General features: G+C 40.8%; 1 protein-coding gene across 3 annotated transcripts in view; it reads right to left on the bottom strand.

The window, feature by feature from the left end:
• Window positions 1–518: 518 nt before the first annotated feature.
• Window positions 519–20,866, bottom strand: part of PAFAH1B1 (platelet activating factor acetylhydrolase 1b regulatory subunit 1) — a 102,695-nt gene continuing 82,347 nt past the window's right edge. For 2 of the 3 annotated variants that reach the window (XM_032263390.1, XM_032263391.1), the window contains exons 6-11: window positions 14,203–14,371; window positions 11,756–11,858; window positions 10,588–10,816; window positions 8,450–8,551; window positions 5,878–6,034; window positions 521–4,390 (exon numbers count right to left, since the gene is read on the bottom strand). In XM_032263390.1, the coding sequence (XP_032119281.1) occupies window positions 4,317–4,390; window positions 5,878–6,034; window positions 8,450–8,551; window positions 10,588–10,816; window positions 11,756–11,858; window positions 14,203–14,371 (834 nt within the window). In that variant the 3' untranslated portion in view covers window positions 521–4,316. Of the gene's footprint in view, window positions 4,391–5,877; window positions 6,035–8,449; window positions 8,552–10,587; window positions 10,817–11,755; window positions 11,859–14,202; window positions 14,372–20,866 lie in introns of all 3 variants that reach the window. The other variant, XM_032263389.1, reaches the window with a different exon arrangement.

Here is a 20,866-nt window from a genome sequence, read left to right as displayed (position 1 = left end):
AGACACGGCCATGTAGGAAGGGCAGAGCGCTGGCGTTTCTAAGATAAAAATGAACACTTTTGTTCTGGTGCTTATTTTGGTACGTTTCAACCAAATCTGGTAACAATATTAAGGAATCTTCATGAATCCAAGACCACTAAGCAGGGTAAGAGGCTCACTCACTAACAGAGCAGACGGGGAGGGCCCCTTATCTGTAGACTCTGACCCCAACAGTCGTCTTTGGCCTGGAAGCGGCCATCCTGGCTTTGGCTCTCTGGCAGAATTGGGGCTGCTGGTTGGTGGAGGAGAGCTGGCCTGCGCCGCAGATGCCCACCGTAGCATGGGCCCACACTGAGGCACTCCTCCTCCACCTGGGGGAAGAGGACAGCAAAGCCACTTCGGGTGCAGCCCATCAGGCCCTGCCACCCTGACACCAGTTCGTGCCACACTCTGACAGGCGCTACACAGCCCTATTTTCTATCAGGATTTCACCTGTGCAAAGGAACATCCAAAAAAAAAAAAAAAAAAAAAAAATCACATCTAGTTTTATAGGCATTTAATAGTTTACCAATTGGTACAATAAGATTTTTTAATATGCAGAAAACATGAATAAATTTTGTTTTACACAGTCTGAGAGCAACAAATCTTACTGTAAAACACAAGAGCAATATTATATACATTCCTTTACTGATTTTTTTAAAATTGTGTCAATATCTTCAGTGAACTCTTACAATCTGGGGAACTGTTTTCTCAATTACCACCTCTGCAACGTTCATACGAAATCAAGGCTTGCCTTCGTGTCAGTGTCGGGATCAGCTTGAACTCCAAGAGTTTGTGTTTGTCTCTAGCGTCTTCAGAATGAGCTTTAGGGATGCCTGAAGGACGGGCTGGACAAGAAAGCAGCTACTTCCATGATACAGCGGGAAGATAAAAAGGCCCATTCAGTCCAGCCATGACCTGTAAATCCAGCTTGCCCTCCCCCCCACTCCACTGGAAAAAAAAATCCAAAACCTTTTTCCACCAGTTCTGTACATGTTGCTTCTCTACCAGGAGATTCTTCTTTGAGTCATCTAGATTAATGAACACATTGGACTTATATACAGCTGGACAAGAAAGAGTAACCATTTTAAGTGCCTTTTCCTTCAACAATTTTAACTTCAGTTGCTTAAGGATTATCAAGCCACCAATGTGAACAAAATATCCTTTACTTTTAAATAGTTTTTCTTTAAATAAGTTTAAAGAAAATCTAACGAGTGGTATCACGGGGAAGTTCACACAGAAACAGAAAGAGGCAAACGGGAGAGCAGGGCACTGGCGGTGGGGAGGTGGGGCTTGGTAAATCTAAAGCCAAAGCTTCCAAAGACTACAGCGAGTGCTCCCCAGCCTGGGACGACTGGCTAACACGAGTGATTCTGAGGAGTGCTCTGGGCACACCATTGGTCACACCACACATAGACGAACCAGGACGGTCTTAGTCTCCTAAAGTGCAAGATGCCGCGTCAACAGGCAACTCGTCCCCGCACGATGTCTAAACCAGCTTCCCTGGCTGGCACTCTTAATAGCACAGCCAAGGTTTCTTGGGCACGTTGTATTTGGGTGGCACTGGAATGTCTGTTTTCACACACACACACAGTCAATCATCTGAGGATGCAATTCTACCAGCTTTTTATTTCTTAAATAAGTGGCCAATTTGATTGAGAAAGTGACAAAGCAGCAGTGAACCTCTAAACCAAATAATAAAAGTCCTCTACTTACAATCCAAACCAGTAACCTCATCATTGTCCTTATCCCAGGCAAGGCACAGGGTTAGACAGCAGACAGAGAAAACAGAACACAGTCAGAAAGGGCATCAACAGGACAGTGCCAGACAGCAGTGCAGGAAACCTTTGCAAATCTGATTCCAGGTTGTAGACGGATTGCTCTCCCCCACCCCTTCGGTATTAAACAGGGCTCGTGACATGTGGACCCAGTTGTGGGCCATCCCTGAGATTCAATGTTCGCTGCTTCTCACATGGAGGATGTCTGGTAACTCAACTCAGCAGCAGGCTGTGGCAATCTCCCAAGTAAGGATAACTTTGTTTAATCGTTTCCTCCTCCTCTGCCAACGCAAGTCACTGTGTGCTGCAGGGGAAGAAACGCTTGCTTCCTCCTACATCGGTACCATTTTTCCTTTATGGTTCAGTATCTATGAGTGATTTCTAGATGTTGTGGCTTACCCTTAAACAATTCATGCTAAAAATGAATTAAAATACAAGACATTTATACATGTACAAACAAATGTTAAGATGCACCATTTCTATGTATTTATATTTCTCAAAATAGGACAGAAAATAGCAGCAAACAAGAACAAAGACATTTTCCATAGTTTTTGTAGAAAAATCCAGTCAGAAGAGCTAAGGGGAAAAAGACTTAATGTAAGCAGGGTTGTGAGGCAATATTGTCCTGAAAATTAACCTACTGTATGTATTTAAGGAATTAGCTGAAGATGTAATTTTTGTCCTCAAAAATAGCCATTAGTTCTCAAAACTTTCCCTTCCAGAGACATCTCTCAGGAATCTAAAAACAAGCAAACAAACGAAAAGACACAAGCTAGACATAAAGCTGCTTCTGGTTACTACGCGGCCTAGTCTCTGTGCGTATCTACAGGACACTAACTCTCACCCTTTCTCTCTCGCTGAACAAAATTTCCATTAAATACTAAAGGGGACATGTTAAAAATCACATAGTACACAAATGAATAAAATGCAATTCAGAATTTTATCTCTGTTAAACTGTCACTGTTATTGTTCTGTTAACTTTTCAAATAACCTTCTTGGGGAAAAAGAAGAAAACCTGTTGGTTAGCTAAGCAATGGAATTCCTTATTAATAATTGACAGTGGAATAGTGCCCCAAAAGTCATGGGTAAAAATTCTCTTAAACCTACTTGTAACTTTGGGTTAAAATGTACAATATATCTGGGATGTGTAAAATGTCGAGTGGCTAAATTAGAAGGGGAAATAACGGAAGTGATTTTCCTTCAGCTGGAAAAAAATCCCCAGAGTCAGATCTAGTTTTCAGAAGCATTAGGATCAAAAGGGTTTGTTCTAAAGCATGGCATTTCACAGCAAGATTTATTCTACTTGTCCGTTTTAGCACTTCTTCAAAAACCGAGGACTAAGGACGTGGAGGCTGATGTGTGTGATTTACACATGTAGATTACTTATCCACTTACAGATAGGCCCATAGACCATAAACATTTACATATAAACAAAAGGTGAAAACAGTACATTTTTTATGCACGCTCCATTAAACCCTGTCATTTTTTTAAAACTTGTAAGTGAAACAGTTTAAATCAATATCAGATTCATGTTGAAAAAACAAACTGCTGTATTCCTCCCCACTCCTTTCAGACGGGCACACAGAACCTTCTCAATATTTCTCTGTCATTATGCAATGCACATTGCACATCCCTAAAAAACACCAAAAACAAACAGTGATTTGTACCATGACACACTCAATGGGAAGATTAAATTCTATTTGGAAGTCACATCACTACACAGTCTAATAGTATGGAGAATACAACTAGAAGTATGTCTAGTGTGGAAAATAGAAGCTTAGAGTATGATAGTATTTTTTACCCGGTTTACAAAGCATTAAGACCAAAATGAAATAAATGAGTTGCTATTAGCTGCTGAACTTTTCTTGTGATTTACAGTCATTTTCTTACATAAATATACCACTAGCCTTTGCTTGATAGGCTGCCAAAACAAATTAGCCTATTGATTTGGCAAATGTGTCATGACAAAAATTCCAATGTGTAATCCCCATTAATTACATGAATGCTTCAGAAGATTTTCAATTGTAGCCTTATTATCTAACATCCTTAAAGAAGATTTATTAAGCACACTTAAGTGATGTTACATAGATACACATTTCAGAAAAAGCCCTAAAAACCACCACTTTTCCCCAAATGAGGCCATCAAGTCAGGCACCAACAGATAGCAGAAAGAAAAACAGGAATTAATAATCCAACATAAAATGACACTGTCAACTATTCAGTTTAGTGCCCTAGTTCAATTTATTCAACTTCTGCCTTCTTAGGCCTGGTGTGAGCAATGCCAGCCCAGGTTTTTAAACCCCTATGGTACTTCTAGACAACGTATGTAAATTTACAGTATACAGTTTGGATTCACCATGCATGAATACTTTGTGTGTAACATTTAATAAGCTCAATCTACATCCAGAATAATTTACATGAAAGGACAATATTTATTTAAACAGAGCTCAATGGGGTAACCATGGTATCATCAGAGTGCATCCAGAGGAAAAGAGGGAGGAGGGGCCAAAGGAGACGCAATCAACGGCACTCCCACACTTTTACTGTTTGATCTACGCTGCCAGTGACCACATAGGGTGCCGTCTTGTGGAAATCTGAAAGAAAAAGAGACGGCTTATTTAAAAATCACACGTAAGCCTGGGCGACAAAATAGTGAGACCCCCTCTCTCTACAAAATACAAAATTAAAAAAAAAAAAAAATTAGCTGGGCATGGTAGTCTGTGCCTATAGTCCCAGATACTTGGGAGACTGAGGCAGGAGAACGGTTTGAGCTGGAAGTTGAAGCAGCAGTGAGCCATGGTGCACCACTGCACTCCAGGCTGGCTGAAGTCGAAGCAGCAGTGAGTCATAGTGCACCACTGCACACCAGCCTGGCTGAGGTCGAAGCAGCAGTGAGCCATGGTGCACCACTGCACTCCAGCCTGGCTGACAGGGCAAGACCCTGCCCAGCTCCCACCCTCCATCACACTGAACCAGATAAAATTTTTAATAACCCATAAAATAAGAAAGTCCAAATGCCAAGACTTTTCATGTTTCTCTAACATACCTACACCCCAAGAAGGTATCTAGTTTGCCAATTTGGTTAGGAAATTTGACACTCAACGATCAAATCCTGTATTAACATCTCAACAAAAATGCCTATACCTGTTTGGCCCATCCAAAATGGGGCTCAATTTTTTTTTTTTAGAGGCAGGGTCTCACTATGTGGCCCAGGCTGGAGTGCTGTGGCTGTTCACAGGTGCAATCCCATTACTGATGAGCAGAGGAGTTTTGACCTGCTCTTGTTTCTGACCTGAGCCAGTTCACCCCTCCTTAGCCTCCTGTTCCCAGGAGGTCACCATACTGATGCTGAACTTAGTGCAGACATCTACTCAGCACAGCACACTGTAACCCAGAATTCCTGGACTCAAGCAATCCTCCAGCCTCAGCCTCCTGAGTAGCTCAGACGAAAAGGACAGCAGGCCTCAAATCTAACAATAGTCTCACCATATGCATTTACTACGTTCCAGGCACAACAGAAATGCTCTATATTCATGCCTAATCCTTGAAACAATCCTGTGCGGGAGGCGTCGGCTGATCTTACCACGGCTTTGGTCCATTATACTTCAGTGTGTTTATTATTCTTGACTGTATTCACTACCTTAAATTCTACATCAAGTCCAGATGATAGTGAGGATGCTTACTAAAATTAAATACAATTGTCTGAGTTTCTAGTACATGATAATATACACCTGCCAGAGGGAAAGACTGAGGAAGATTTTGTTTGAGAAACAAACTAATAGGGGAGAAAAATTACCCATCAGAGTGGTAAGTATCCTCTTCACAAATTCTAGTTTCCAAAACAAGGTTGTGCAGTGGAGAAAGTAATGTTTTTATTATAAAGCTAACAATGGAAAGAGTTAAGGAAAGGAGAGTTTAAAACAAATTCGAGGAATCCAGAGAGTTTTAATTTGCCATCTCTATTCTGCCCTGAAAGCACACGGTCATTTCTTACCTGGCAAAGTCCACATGATTATGTAAAACTTTGTTATGTCTGGCACTCCAAAATCTAATGTTCAGAGACCTCACGAGGCGTACGTACCCAAGGAGGTAACAAAGTGTTCATGCGCATTGAGGGTCTTCATGCATCGCTTGTTCTTGTAATCCCATACGCGTAGGGTCTTGTCATCAGCACAACTCAAAATAAACTTCCCCCCAGAATGGAACAGAACTCCACGTACCCAGTTATCATGACCCACCTTAAAAACAAAAAAGTTATTTGACTCAGTAAAAGGATAAAAATGTTTAAACAGCATCTATTTAATAGTACAATAAAAGTATACATACCAAAAACATCAAAAGACAAAAAGAAAATAAAAGTCTAGGGAATTCTAGATTAAAGGAAACTGGAACCTCAGAAGACATGACCAGCGAATATCATGTAGATTCTGGTTCTGGACGAGGGTTAAAAAGAAGTTACAGGGGGCATTATATTATGGGAACAACAGAACAAATCAGAATATGTAGTGTATCAGTGGTAAATTTCTTGAGTGTGATTAATTTTATTGTGGTTATTTATTTATATACCCTTGTTCTTAGGTGGTTCATGCCAAAATACTTGGGGGTAAAGTGTTATGATGTCTCCAAGGAACTCTGAAATGATTCACCAAAATATAACACACACACATGAAGGAAAACTAGTAAATGGTAACTAGGTGTAGGATATATAGCCACTCACTACATATCCATCTATCCACCCACCCACCCATCCATCCATATTTCCCATCGAAGCAGTTCCGTTCTTGTAATTTATCCTTTTTTTTTTTTTTTTTTAAAGATTAAAGATGGGGTTTCACCATGATGGCCAGACTGGTTTTGAACTCCTGACCTCAGGTGATCCACCCACCTCAGCCTCCCAAAGTGCTAGGATTACAGGCATGAGCCACCACGCCCGGCTGCAATTTATCCTTAAAGACGTGGCCAGAGATTTAGTTAACAAAGATGTTCACAAAGCACTGTCTGCAGATCAATGTAGAAGAGTGTTTAACAACATGAGCGAGGATCACATACTTTCTAAATTAAAGGTTTGCTACAAAGCTACCTTAAGGGGTATGATATTTTAATAAAAAATATCACATTCATCTACATACTAATTTAAGAAAAAAGCTTAGAACTGCACAGTTGAACATGGTAGCTACTATTCATGTATGCCAACTTAAATATATAATATTTAAGATTATATACAACCAACAATTCAGCTTTTCGGTCTCACTAGCCACATTTCGAGATGTAACAGCTGCATGTGGCTAGTGCTACCATGCTGGATAGTGCACACACAGCAAAGCACTGCAGAAAATTTTGGTTTTAAAGAGATAGCATCTCCCTCTGTTGCCCAGGCTGGAGTGAATAATAACATCATCACAGCTCACTGAAGCCTCAAATTTCTGGGTTCAAGCAATCCTTTTGCCTTAGCCTCCCAAACAGCTAGGACTACAGGCACGTACCATTAACACACAACTAATTTTCAAATTTTTATTTTGGTAGAGACAGGGCCTTGTTATGTTGCCCAGGCTGGTCTCAAACTCCTGGGGTCCTATTGCCTTGGCCTCCCAAAGTCCTGGGATTACAGGTGTGAGCCAGGGTGCCTGGCCAAGAGTATGCTTCCCCCACACCCCAACCGAGTCTTTATGGCCCAGGCTGGAGTGCCATGCTGCGATCTTGGCTCACTGCAACCTCCCTCTCTCAGGTGCAAGTGATTCTCGAGCTTCAGCCTCCTGAGCACTTGGGATTATAGACGTGCACCACCATGCCCAGCTAATTTTTATAATTTTAGCAGACACGGGGTTTCACTATGTTGGCCCAGGCTGGTCCTAAACTCCTGACCTCAGTTGATCCACCCACCTCAGCCTCCCAAAGTGCTGGGATTACAGGCGTCAGCCACTGCGTCCGCCCTGCTTTAATTATATATCATCTTTTCTTAATAGCAACACAGTAAAGCTGAACTCAGCTCAGAATACTACCAGAGGAGTTTCACTTTCTAATCAATTCTTGAAGATACTTCCATATGTGTCTGTCATATCCTACAGAGAGACAATCATTTCAAGGTATGGTCAGCACCTAAAACAATCTCTAAACAAATGTGGATGCCAAGTTATACAAACTACTACTGAATGAACAGCCACAGATCTCCTTGTAACTCCTTTAGGCACACAGGAATGTCCACAATCCTTTACCAGTATTGACGTATCTTTATATGGAAATACGGTTGCTCTTAAATAAGCCAAATAAACTAGATCACGTGAGCAAGGAGGTGTAACGGTTAAAAGGAGTCATACAAATTAAGTGAAACAGAGAAACGATAACTTCAACAGCAAACAGAACTCTAAGAATGCTGCTGCTTCTCCATGCTAGATATCAATTTTTACAGATAAAGTGAGCTAGCAGCATCTCCCCCTCAAACACGGGCTCTACAGATTCTTTCTAGAACATACATTCTAGAGAAGCAACTTTACATCACTCTAACAACCACAAAATTAAAAGAAAACTATCTTTACAGAGAAGTTATTTTAAAGACCAGAATAATTCAAATTATTGAATAAGATATCACAAAGCATTAATCCAAAAGGTAGAAACAGTGAAGATGCAAAAGAAATGGTAAGCTGACGCAAACTTACGAGGGTCATAAGGCACATGCCAGTACTGACATCCCACATCTTAATAGTCTTGTCTCTGGATCCAGACAGCAAGAATGGCCCAGGTTTACCGCTTTTTTTAGTCTACAGAAAACAATAAAAATTAAGTTTCCTATACAAGAAGTTAGGTAAGGACTTTAATGGCTTCTAAGATAATGATCTATATTTCAAATTTTGTTGCAAGTTGGTTGGTTGGTTGTTTTGTTTCAGATGGAGTCTCACTCTGTCGCCCAAGCTGGAACGTAATGGTGCAATCTTGGCTCACTGCAACCTCCCCCTCCTGGGTTCAAGTGAATCTCCTGCCTCAGCCTCCCAAGTACCTGTGATTACAGGCGTACGCCGCCACAACCGGCTAAATTTTGTATTTTTAGTAGACATGTGGTTTCGCCATGTTGGCCAGGCTGGTCTCAAACTCCTGATCTCAGGTAATCTACTCTACTGGGCCTCCCAAAGTGCTCGGATTAGAGGTGTGAGCCACCACACCCGGCCCAATTTGTTTTTATCTGCTGAAATACACAAGCCTTTCACACTGTATTTAGGCTATATAGAAAAGGCTCAGATAATATACAAACAGAAAATCTGTATTTAGGCTAGGACTTAGTTTTCATAATACCAACAGAAGCAAGTAAATTGGTATTTCATAATTTACTTTTCAAGATTTCTGTAGTCACTATTTAATTTAGCTTTTATAAATGCAACCAGAATCAAATTTACTTATTTATTGATCTGAATTAGGGAATATTTACTTACTTCAAGACAGGGTCTCATTCTGTCACTCAGGCTGGAGTGCAGTGGCACAATCATAGCTCACTGCAGCTTTGAACTCCTGGGATCAAGCCATTTTCCTGCCTCAGTCTCCCAAGTGGCTGGGACTACAGGAGTGTACCACATCTGGCTAAATTTTTGAAAATTTTTTTCCTCATTAGTATAGTGGTGAGTTTTTTAAAAAAACATTTTCTGTAGAGACAGGGGTCTCGCTATGTTGCTCAAACTCCTGGGCTCAAGTGATCCTCCTGCCTTGACTTCACAAAGTGCTGGGATTACCGGCGTGAGCCATCGCACCTCGTCAGAATCAAATTTGTGACACACAGCATGTAACCACCACCAAAGGGTAGTAAACAGAATCTGAAAATGCAATGGGCCAACCAAAGTAAAGAGAACTCACAAGAGACCACCCTGGCCAATATGGCAAAATCTTGTTTCTAACAATATAAAAATTAGCTGGCATGGTGGCACATGCATGTGGTCCCAGCTTACTCAAGAAGCTGAGGCAGGAAAATCACTTGAGCCCAGGAAGTGGAGGTTGCAGTGAGCCAAGATCACGCCATTGTATTTCCAACCTGGTCAACAGAGTGAGACGCTATCTCAAAAACAGACAGACAAACACCTTTTAGACAATTTTCATTAATTTATTAGAGACAGGGGTCTTGCTATGTTTGCCCAGGCTGAACCTGAACTTCTGGGCATAAGTGATCCTCTTGCCTGAGCCTCCTAAGTAGCTGGGACTATGGGCATGTGCCATTGCACCTTGTAGGTAATTTATGTTTAAGGTATTTATCATGAAGACCAAAATCATAAAGAGCACAAACTAAGAATCACAAAGAAATGTGTTAAAACTCCAGACTTAGCTAGTACTTTTAAATGATCAAGAACAGAGGCCTCCATATGAAACAGTCTTCATTTAAATAAACGTTTATACGATCACATCTGGGATTAATTTTAAAAAAATAAATACTGAACTACATTTTACCATAAATTTATAAATAAAATGATTATGTTCATTAATGAAGGCTATTCTTCCAACAGATAACTTTAACCTCTTCCTCAAGTCTGGTTTTACATTGAGATGCTCTCATAACAATGGTTTTTCTGATAAATTTTTATTCTTTAGGAGAATGTCCATCATATATGAAATCAAGGTTAGGCTGACAGCAATAATAATCACTGGCTAAATAAGTAAACACATTTGCAAGCTTTGAGTAGAGAATTTAAAGAATCAGAATTTTGGGATGCAGATTTTTAAATGCATCAACAGCCCTGAAACTGGGAATCAGAAAAGTTATCTAAGGTTTTACCATATCAACAATAAAATCACAAAGACATGTTTAAATATACCATACCTCAGATCCTGTTGCTTCAGAGATCGAAGAGTATGAGCTTTCTGGAGCCCAGGAAATGCATTCTACCACATGCTCATGTTCTCGGAGCTCAGCCTTGCATTCCTTTGTTGCTACGACCCATACACGGACAGTCTGGTCATTGGAACAGCTGGCTATCAGAGTGCCATCTTGATTTGGTCGTACCATACGTACCCACTCTCTGTGTCCTGTGAATGTCTTCACACAGTAGCTGTCAATATAAATAATAATTTACATTGTGAATGACAATCATCAGGATACTTCCCAGAAGCGATACAAAAATAGCTATGTACTGGGATGAAGAGAATGGTATCAAGTTAGAGATGCAGATCGACAGAATAAATGTACAATCCCGGTTAATTCAAATGGGAACAATAAGCTAATAGGCGTATCACTAAGGAGCTAACAAAATCAACATCTAGAACGTAAAATATGGCTAAGATCTTTCAAAACTAAACAAATACTTAAAAATACTTCTAGCCACACTGGGAAAAAAAGCTATGCTCTACTAATCTGAGTAAAACTAGTAAGTCTGTATTACAAAAATCAAGTGTAATTCTACACACAACGATATTCGGCCTAACAGAGGTATACCAGCACAATGGTTATTTACATTTTAATTTAAACTCACAGAGAGATCAACTAAAAGACCACAGAGGAAATAGCCATTACATAGAAATGTCCCTCAAGGACATAGAGTCTCTCCTTACAAAGTCTCTGTGTTTCTTTATGGGAGACATGTAGAGATCAAATTTAGTTTTAAGGTATATTTAATATAACTGTCATAATGATCACCCTGGGTTAAAATTGAAATGACTGAAACACCCAAAACACAATTTTTTTTTTTTTTTAAGAAATATGTCTTTAAATTGATGTCTTTTCTTTTTCTTTGAGACAGAGTCTCACCCAGGCTGGAGTGCAGTGGCAGGATCTCCGCTCGACGCAACCTCCACTTCCCATTTCAAGCAATTCTTCTGCCTCAACCTCCCAAATAGTGGGGATTATAGGTGCCCGCCACCATGCCCGGCTAATTTTTGTATTTTTAGTAGAGACTGGGTTTTGCCACATTGGCCAGGCTGGTCTTGAACTCCTGACCTCTGCTGATCCACCCACCTCAGCTGCTGATGCCTTTTCAATTGAACTTACTTACCCAGTTTGCACTTCCCACATTTTTATAGTTTTATCCCTTGAGGCAGACACTATATGATCTCCATTGGGCATGATGGCTACTGAAGAAACATTGTGGTCATGGCCTAAAACACACAACACAACAATATATTATTAAGTAGTACACCACCAAGAGCAATTTAAACATCAATTCACCATGAGATTTTACCATGGGCTTTCTCTATGTCAAAGCAACTTCTAAATACTCTGGGTTTTATACAAGTTTGACAAGAAACCTGGATTTACACAATAAAGTTAAAAAATCAATAAAAACAATCCATAAGGAAATAGTCAACTTTTTGACTATAATAAGATATTAATAAGAATTAACTTTCCTTATCAACATTTGAATATATTCATATATTTACCTCAGTGAGTCTGAATGTTTACATATGAACACTAGGAAAGCAAAAAATTTCATTTTGTGTGCGTGTGTGTGTGTGTCAAAGACTTGCTCTGTCACCCAGGCTGGAGTACAGTGGCACAATCATAGCTCACTGTAGCCTTGAATTCCTGGGCTCAAAAGCTCTTCTCGCCTCAGCCTGTTGGGGAGCTGGAAACACCCAGGTGTACACCACCACACCGGGCTAACTTTTTAGTTTTTTATAGAGACAAGGTCTCCACATTTTGCCCACGGTGGACTCGAACTCCTGTCCTCAAGCAATCCCTCCTGCCTTAGCCTCTCAAAGTGCTGAGATTATGGCATGAGTCACTGCGCCTAGCCTCTAGGTTGATATTCTAATATATATATTCTAATATATATATAATGTATATCTATATTCATCAAATATAGAATATATATCTAATATATATATAAGTATATATATTTATATATATAGTAAGACCAACAAAGCTAAAGAGAATGGATAAGAAAAATGGGGAATTGGTTCTCTGTTTAAAATGGTGGTGGGCTGAGTGAGGTGGTTCACGCCTGTAATCCCAGCACTTTGGGAGGCCGAGGTGGGTGGATCACGAGGTCAGGAGTTTGAGATCGTCCTGGCCAACAACATGGACATCATCTCTACTCATCTCTACTAAAAAAAAAAAAAAAAATTAGCCAGGCATGGTGGCGCACACCTGTAATCCCAGCTACTTGGAAGGCTGAGGCAGAGGACTTGCTTGAATGTGGGAGGCGGAGGCTGCAGTGAGCTGAGATTGCATCACTACACTCCAGCCTGGTGAAGAGCAAGACTCTGTCTCAAAAGAAAAAAAAAAAAAAAAGAGTTCATGCATGGAATCCCTGTAATTATAAACTACCCAAATGCATTTAATTTGGGGGCAAAGGGGAAACACAGGCTTCAAATTATGCCCCCCAGGTAAAACATAGTTTACTCATGTGTTAACATCACGAATAATCTGTACATGTTCCTTGTACGAAATCCCAACATTCAAATGTCATCATGTTTAAAGAAACAACAAAAATCCCCATGTAATGAGTATCTTCCGTGTGGCAGGTACTACACCAAGAGGACTTACCTATACGACTTCATTTTATCCTCATGACAACTCTGTAACTTTGGGATTATTACCTCTGTTTCGCAGATGAAAGAGGTTTAAATTTGCTAATACCAGAAAGTAGTCAGGTAGAAATTTGAACCCAGGTATCTAACTCCAAAGCAAATATATTCTTTCCACAAACCACACTGCCTCAGCAAACAGTTCCCACAATAAGACCCGGGAAACAACAATGAATGAGGGCACGGGATATGTACCATCATTCATTTAAGTGAGCCAGAGAATCTGGGTTCCAGTTTTCCCTATACTGTACCTACTCTCTTTGGACTTGTTTCCCAATTAAGAAAAATTTAAAAACAAACAAAACCATTTTTGAGTCAAAGTCTCACTCTGTTGCCCAGGCTGGAGTGTGATGACGTAATCTCAGCTCACTGCAACCTCCACCTCCCAGGTTCAAGTGATTTTCCTGCCTCAGCCTCCCAAGTAGCTGGGATTACAGGTGTGCGCCACCACACCTGGCTAATTTTTGTATCTTCAGTAGAGATGGGGTTATTTTTGTATTTTTAGTAGAGACAGGGTTTCACCATGTTGGCCAGGCTGGTCTTGGAACTCCTGACATCAGGTAATCCAACTGCCTCAGCCTCCCAAAGTGCTGGGATTACAAGCATGAGCCACTGCAACCGGCCAAAAAACCATTTTTAAATCAAATACAGATAAATGACCTGGCAGTTTTTCTTACCAAAAAATACTCATACAAATATTTTATGTAAAGTACTAAGACATACTTAAAAGCTCATAACAGAAACAACTCTCAACTACTGTGGCTTATCCCTGGACTATCTATATTATATAATTTTCCACCAATACAGACAATTAAGAAGTGAATAAAGGAAGCCTGTACATTGTTAGCAACAATATTCTTTCTGAAGTACCATGATAGAAATTACTATGAAAGTACTATCCTCTACCCCTTACCGTGCATGGTTCTGATGCATTCAAAGCCCTGAAAATCCCATAGTTTAATGGTCATATCTGCAGAACAGGAAGCCAGAAGCTTGCCGCTGTGGTCAAATGAAATGTCCTGTACAGAGTCTGTATGTCCTTTAAGAGTTCGTTCAAAATCTCCAGTCTCATAATCCCACACCTGTCAAGTGAAAAGAAAATTGGTTAACATTAACTCCATCACTCCTTCCTTGTTTCACATTTGTACTCAGCAGGCCGCTCTAGCACCTTATTGAGTAATTTACTCAACAAGGAACAAAGGATAACTATCTTAGAAATACCATATCTCATGTATAAATTGTTTTTTCTACAGAGAAAACTAATGTTGCAATTATTAAAATCTATCTCTAGTACCACATTTATAAGGTTTCTATCACATAACTAACTGTAATAGTGATTAGGTATATAAAGCCACAAGAGACAGTCCCTTCTCTGTCTGAGAGCATGAAAGACATGTAAATAAGGAAACTTAAGGGGAAGGAAGAAAAGGAGGCCAAGCGCAGTGGTTCACACCTGTAATCTCAGCACTTTGGGAGGCCCAGGTGGGTGGATCACCTGAAGTCAGGAGTTTGAGACCAGCCTGGCCAACATGGTGAAACCCCATGTCTACTAAAAATGCAAAAATTATAATCCCCGCTCCTTGGGAGGCTGACGCAGGAGAATGGCTTGAACCCCGGAGGTGAAGGTTGCAGTGAGCCAAGATCGTACCATTGCACTCCAGCCTGAGGAACAAGAGCGAGACGACTTCATTTCAAAAAAAAAAAAAAAAGAAAAGTAAAGAAAGAGACAGGGGAGGGGAGGGGGAGAGGGAGCGGGAGAAGAAGTGGACAGGGAAAGGAAGGGAAGGGGAAGGGGATGGGGAAGGGAAGGAGCTTCAGGGAGCTACAGCAGGCACTTGTATGTATAATATTTGAGGAACAACGGATGAATACTCAATCCTAGGAGACCAGCAGAACTCAGACATCTAAGGGGCCAAAGGAAAATTTCAGAAGATGTAAACTGTTCATGAATAGTAAATGAACAAAAACATATGTCAAAATAAGGTTTTGGCCAAGTGAAGTGGCTCACGCCTGTAATCTTAACACTTTGGGAGGCCAAGGCTCACCTGAGGTCAGGAGTTGGAGACAAGTCTGGCCAACTCGATAAAACCCTGTCTCTACTAAAAATACAAAACTTAGTGGTGGTGCGTGCCTGTGGTCCCTGCTAATCGGGACGGGAGGCCGAGGTGGGAGAATCGCTTGAGCCCAAGTGGCAGAGGATGCAATGAGCTGAGATTGCACCATAGCACTACAGCCTGGGTGACAGAGCGAGATTCTGTCTCAAAAAAAGAAAAGAAAAGAAAAATAAAAAGAACAGTCACATCTTTAAAAGGTAATTTTGGAATGCAGTGGTGTGATCAGAGATCACTGTAGCCTCAGATTCCTGGGCTCAAAAGATCTTCCTGTCTCAGTCTGTCGAGTAGCTGGGACTACACAGGTGTGCACCACCATGCCTGGCTAACTTTTTGATATTTTGTAGAGATGGGGTCTCAGTATGTTGCCCACACTTATCTCAAATTCTTCCATTCTCTTTTCTTTCTTTTTTATTTTTTTGAGACAGGGTCTTACTCTGTCACCCAGGCTGGAGTGCAGTGCAATAGCAAAATCTTAGCTCACTGTAACCTCTACCTCCTAGTTTCAAGTAATTATCCTGCATTAGCCTCCCAAGTAGCTGGGACTGTAAGTGCGGGCCACGCCTGGCTAATTTTTGTATTTTTAGTACAGATGGGTTTCACCATGTTGGCCAAGATAATCTTGATCTCCTGACCTTGTGATCCACTTGCCTCAGCCTCCCAAAGTGCTGTGATTACAAGCATGAGCCAAATGCCCGGCCCCATGGTGGAGTGAAGTGATGTAATCACAGCTCACAGCAACCTCGAATTCTGGGCTTTAGTGATGCTCCCACCTCAGCCTCCAGAGGAACTAGGGGTACAGATGCACACCACCACAAACAGCTAATTTTTTCTTTTTTCCAGAGACAGGGCCTCAGTATGTTGCGCAGGCTGGTCTAGAACTCCTGGCCTCAAAACGATCCTCCTGTCTTGGTCTTCTGAGTCATTGGAATTACAGGTGTGAGCCACTGTGCCCATCCCTCTGTCTGCTTCTTACCACAAATATTTTTCTGTGCCATTAAAAACGTAGGAAATATTAATTTTAAAAGAATTCTTATTGCTGGCTAAATCATTATTATAGAAAACACTACAGGGAACATCTTTGAATATAAAAAAATTCTGTCCTCATTTTACAATACTTAGGTCAGACAGCAATGGGGAAAAAGAATTAGTGGGTCAAAAAGCATAACTTTTAAAGCCTTCAAATACCCTGTTAAATTGATCTCCCATAAGACTTTATCAAATGTAATGAGAATGCCTACTTTATCAAACTCTTATCATCACTGGGAATTCTTGTTTAATAGGTAAAATATTTTGACGACTTGACATATATACATAGCAATTTTTTTGTTGTTAAGACAGGGTCTCACTCTGTCGCCCAGGCTGCAATACAGTGGCTCAATCATAGCTCACTGCAGCATCCAACTCACAGGCTCAAACAATCCACCTCAGCCTCCTGGGTAGCTAGGACTACAGGTGTGCACCACCAAGCCTAGCTAATTTTTTAAGTAGAGACTTGCTATGTTGCCCAGGCTGGTCTCGAACTCCTGAGCTCAAGCAGTCCTCTCATCTTGGCCTCCCAAGTCCTAGAATTACAGTCATGAAGTACCATGCCCTGCCCATACCCGTAATTTCAGTGCTCATTTCTTATGCTGCTGTTAGTAGTGAGGCACTGTTGTTACTATTGATTAGTCTTACTACCCTTACTACCTTTTTTTTTGGAGATGTAGTCTTGCTGTGTTGCCCAGGCTGGAGTGCAGTGGTGTGATCTCAGCTCGCCGTAACTCCCGCCTCCCAGGTTCAAGTGAATCTCCTGCCTCGGCCTCCCAAGTAGCTAGGACTACAGGTGCATGCTGCCACACCCGGCTAACTGTTTTGTATTTTACCAAAGACGGGCTTTCATCGTGTTTCCCAAGCTGGTCTTGAACTCCTGAGCTCATCCAATCCACCTGCCTCAGCTTCCCAAAGAACTGGGATTGCAGGCTTGAGCCACCACACCTGGCCTGTCACTACCTTTTTTTGTGAATTGTTTGCTCCTGGACTATGTTCATTTTTCTGAGATGTTAATGCTTTTCACATTTGTTTGAATTCTTTATGTTATATATTAAAGTTGGTAATCCGGCCAGGCTTAGTGGCTCACACCTGTAATCCTAGCACTTTGGGAGACAAAGGCAGGAGGACTGCTTGAGCTCAGGAGTTTGAGACCTGGGCAATATGGCAAGATTCCATCTCTACAAAAAATAAAAAATTAGCTGGGCATAGTGGCACATGCCTGTAGTCTCAGCTACTGAAGAGGCTGAGATGGGAGGGTAGCTTGAGTCTGGGGAGGTCAAGGCTGCAGTGAGCCATGATTGTGCCACTGTGCTGCAGCCAAGGCAACAGAAGGAGAACTTGTTTCATACAAGGTCTCAAAAAAAAAAAAAAAGTTGGCAATCTTTCAATTGCTTATTAGTTGAACATATTTTCCAGTTTGTTTGTGGTTTATTTATTTATCTTTTAGAGACAGGGTCTCACTTTATTGCCCAGTCTTCATAGCTCACTGCAGCCTTGAGCTCCTGGGCTCAACAGATCCTCCCACTACACCTCTTATTTCTTCATGTTAAAATTACTTCTAGCTGGGCGTGGTGGCTCACATCTGTAATCCCAACACTTTGGGAAGCCGAGATGGGTGGATCATTCCGAGGTTAGGAGTTCAAAATCAGCCTGGCCAACAAGCTGAAATCCCATTTCTACTAAAAATACAAAAAATTAGCCAGGTGTGGTGGCACACACCTGTAGTCTCAGCTACTCGGAAGGCTGAGGCAAGAGAATTGCTGAAGCCCAGAAGGCAGAGGTTGCAGTGAGCTGAGATCACGCCACTACACTCCAGCCTGGGCAAAAGAACATCTAAAAAAAAAAAAAAAAAAAAAAAAAAAATTGGTTCTAAATGACAATGAGAAAAATCACTCTAAAAATTTAAATAATGTAATTAAAAATACTGACATGAACTGGTCTAAATATACATCCCTCTATAATTTTTTTTACTAATTATTGTTCAAATGTTGATGACAACTGAATGTTTTTAAAAGGAACAAACTAGTTTTATTCATCTACTGCATATATGACATTTAATATGATAATTTTAGTTTACTGTTATTAACAACTGTAATATTAGCAACAGATTATTAAGCCCTTACCATCTATCTGCCAGGCATTGTTCTGTTACATTGATTACATATGCATTACTTTTACACTTCAGAATATCATAGCTTATTTATTTATTTATTTATTTGAGACGGGGTCTTTGTTGCCAAGGCTGGTCTCCAACTCCTGGATTCAAGTGATCTTCCTGCCTCAATCTCCCAAAGTGCTGACTGATTGACTGATTTGAGATGGGGTCGGACTTTGTTGCCCAGGCTGGTCTCAAACTCCTGGACTCAAGTGATCCTCCTGCTTCAACCTCCCAAAGTGCTAGGATTACAGGCGTGAGCCACAGCACCTGGCCAAACAGATATTTTTAATCTACCTCTCCAGCAAATAAGAAAATTGAGCCTTAACTGTATCAAGCCCTTTGCCCAAGATAGTCATAAAATTACAAAACACTTTCTGTATGTTCTCCTTCGAGTATTTTGGAAACTCATTCTATTGCAGTTGTCATTTAAAAATAACTGAGAGGGCCAGGCATGGTGGCTCAGGCCTGTAATCCCAGGACTTTGGGAGGCTGAGGCGGGTGGATTGCCTGAGGTCAGGAGTTTGAGACTAGCCTGACCAACACCCAGTCTCTACTAAAAATACAAAAACTTAGCCGGGCATGGTGGTGGGTGCCTGTAATCCCAGCTACTCAGGAGGCTGAGGCAGGAGAAACTTTAACATGGGAGGCAGAGGTTAAGGTAAGCCCAGATCACACTATTTGCACTCCAGCCTGGGCAATAAGAGCGAGACTGTCTCAAAACAAAACAAAACAAAAACTTAGCTTTACCACAACTGAAGAAAAAGCATAGGTAGAAACAGTTTTTTCATTCCATAAAATATTCAAGGAAGTAATTTATGATGAAAAGCTTTATGTATAAAGATGAAGAGAAGAGCATTATTTATAATAGATGACTGGAAGTAACTTAAAAAGTTCAGGGCGGGTGCAGTGGCTCAAGAGGTCAGGAGTTCAAGACCTGCCTGGCCAACACGGTGAAACCCCATCTCTACTAAAACTACAAAAAACTTAGCTGGGCATGGTGGCAGGCACCTGTAATCCCAGCTGCTCAGGAGGCTGAGGCAAGAGAATCACTTGAACCTGGGTGGCAGAGATGCAATGAGCTGAGATTGTGTCACTGCATTCCAGCCTTGGCGATGAGTGAGACTCTACCTCAAAAAAGCAAAGAACAAAAAACAAAACAAACAAACAAAAAAACACAGGGCCAAAAGAGGACAGCTTGTTATTGGTGCTGATACACAGCTGACACTGAGTGCTCCTCTGGAATCTGGCCAGTAAAAACTGTTTTAAGCAGCTTCCATGTGCTAAATAATAATTTAATCCTCCCCCAGACCCTATGAGGTAGGTATTTATTAATTGTCTTCATTTAACAGATGAAGAAAGATAACCACAAAAAGTTAACTTGCCCATAATCACATTAACTAGTAAGTGATAGGGCCAGGACTTGAACCCAGAGGCAGTGTCCCTGACCACTAACTACCCCACAAAGCCTCTCTATATAAATAAGATGATCAGCTTAAAAAGTTACCAAAAAATGATTCATTAGAAACAAAGAAAAGTATTTGTAAAATAAATCTAGCCAAAAGTTAACAAAACCAGACATAACTACTTTTCATTAATCAAACAACCACATGTATGCACATTTAAAGACTAAATGGTATGAGGTTTCCTATGACCAGAAAAAAATAAAAATAAAAAGACTAAGTTGAAAGGTGGACTCTAACTGGTTGCTGTGGTAAGTGGTATGATTACAAATAAAAAGTTATAAAACTTCTGATTTGTAATATTTTAAATCTGACTTAATAGATACATCTTAAGATGGTACATTTATAGTAATTGTTTATGTATATAAACAATTTTATATACATAATTTATATATAATTATGTATATAATACTGTTTTATAATACTGTTGTAAAATCAATAGTTAAGTCTGGATTTTCCACCTATTAAAGAATGTCTAACTCTATTCCAACCCTCACAAGAGCAGCTGTATAGTTTTTTAGTACATAAGACTACATAAAAAAAAATAATTTGCCGGGCGCGGTGGCTCACGCCTGTAATCCCAGCACTTTGGGAGGCCGAGGCAGGTGGATCACAAGGTCAAGAGATCGAGACCATCCTGGTCAATGCGGTGAAACCCCGTCTCTACTAAAACTACAAAAAATTAGCTGGGCATGGTGGCGCGTGCCTGTAATCCCAGCTACTCAGGAGGCTGAGGCAGGAGAATTGCCTGAACCCAGGAGGCGGAGGTTGCAGTGAGCCGAGATGGCGCCATTGCACTCCAGCCTGGGTAACAAG

Source organism: Sapajus apella, unplaced genomic scaffold (genome assembly GCF_009761245.1).
Source record: "Sapajus apella isolate SASKATOON/1434 unplaced genomic scaffold, GSC_monkey_1.0 scaffold136, whole genome shotgun sequence".
NCBI classification, from domain to species: Eukaryota; Metazoa; Chordata; class Mammalia; order Primates; family Cebidae; genus Sapajus; species Sapajus apella.
This window is presented reverse-complemented; position numbering and strand designations above follow the sequence as displayed.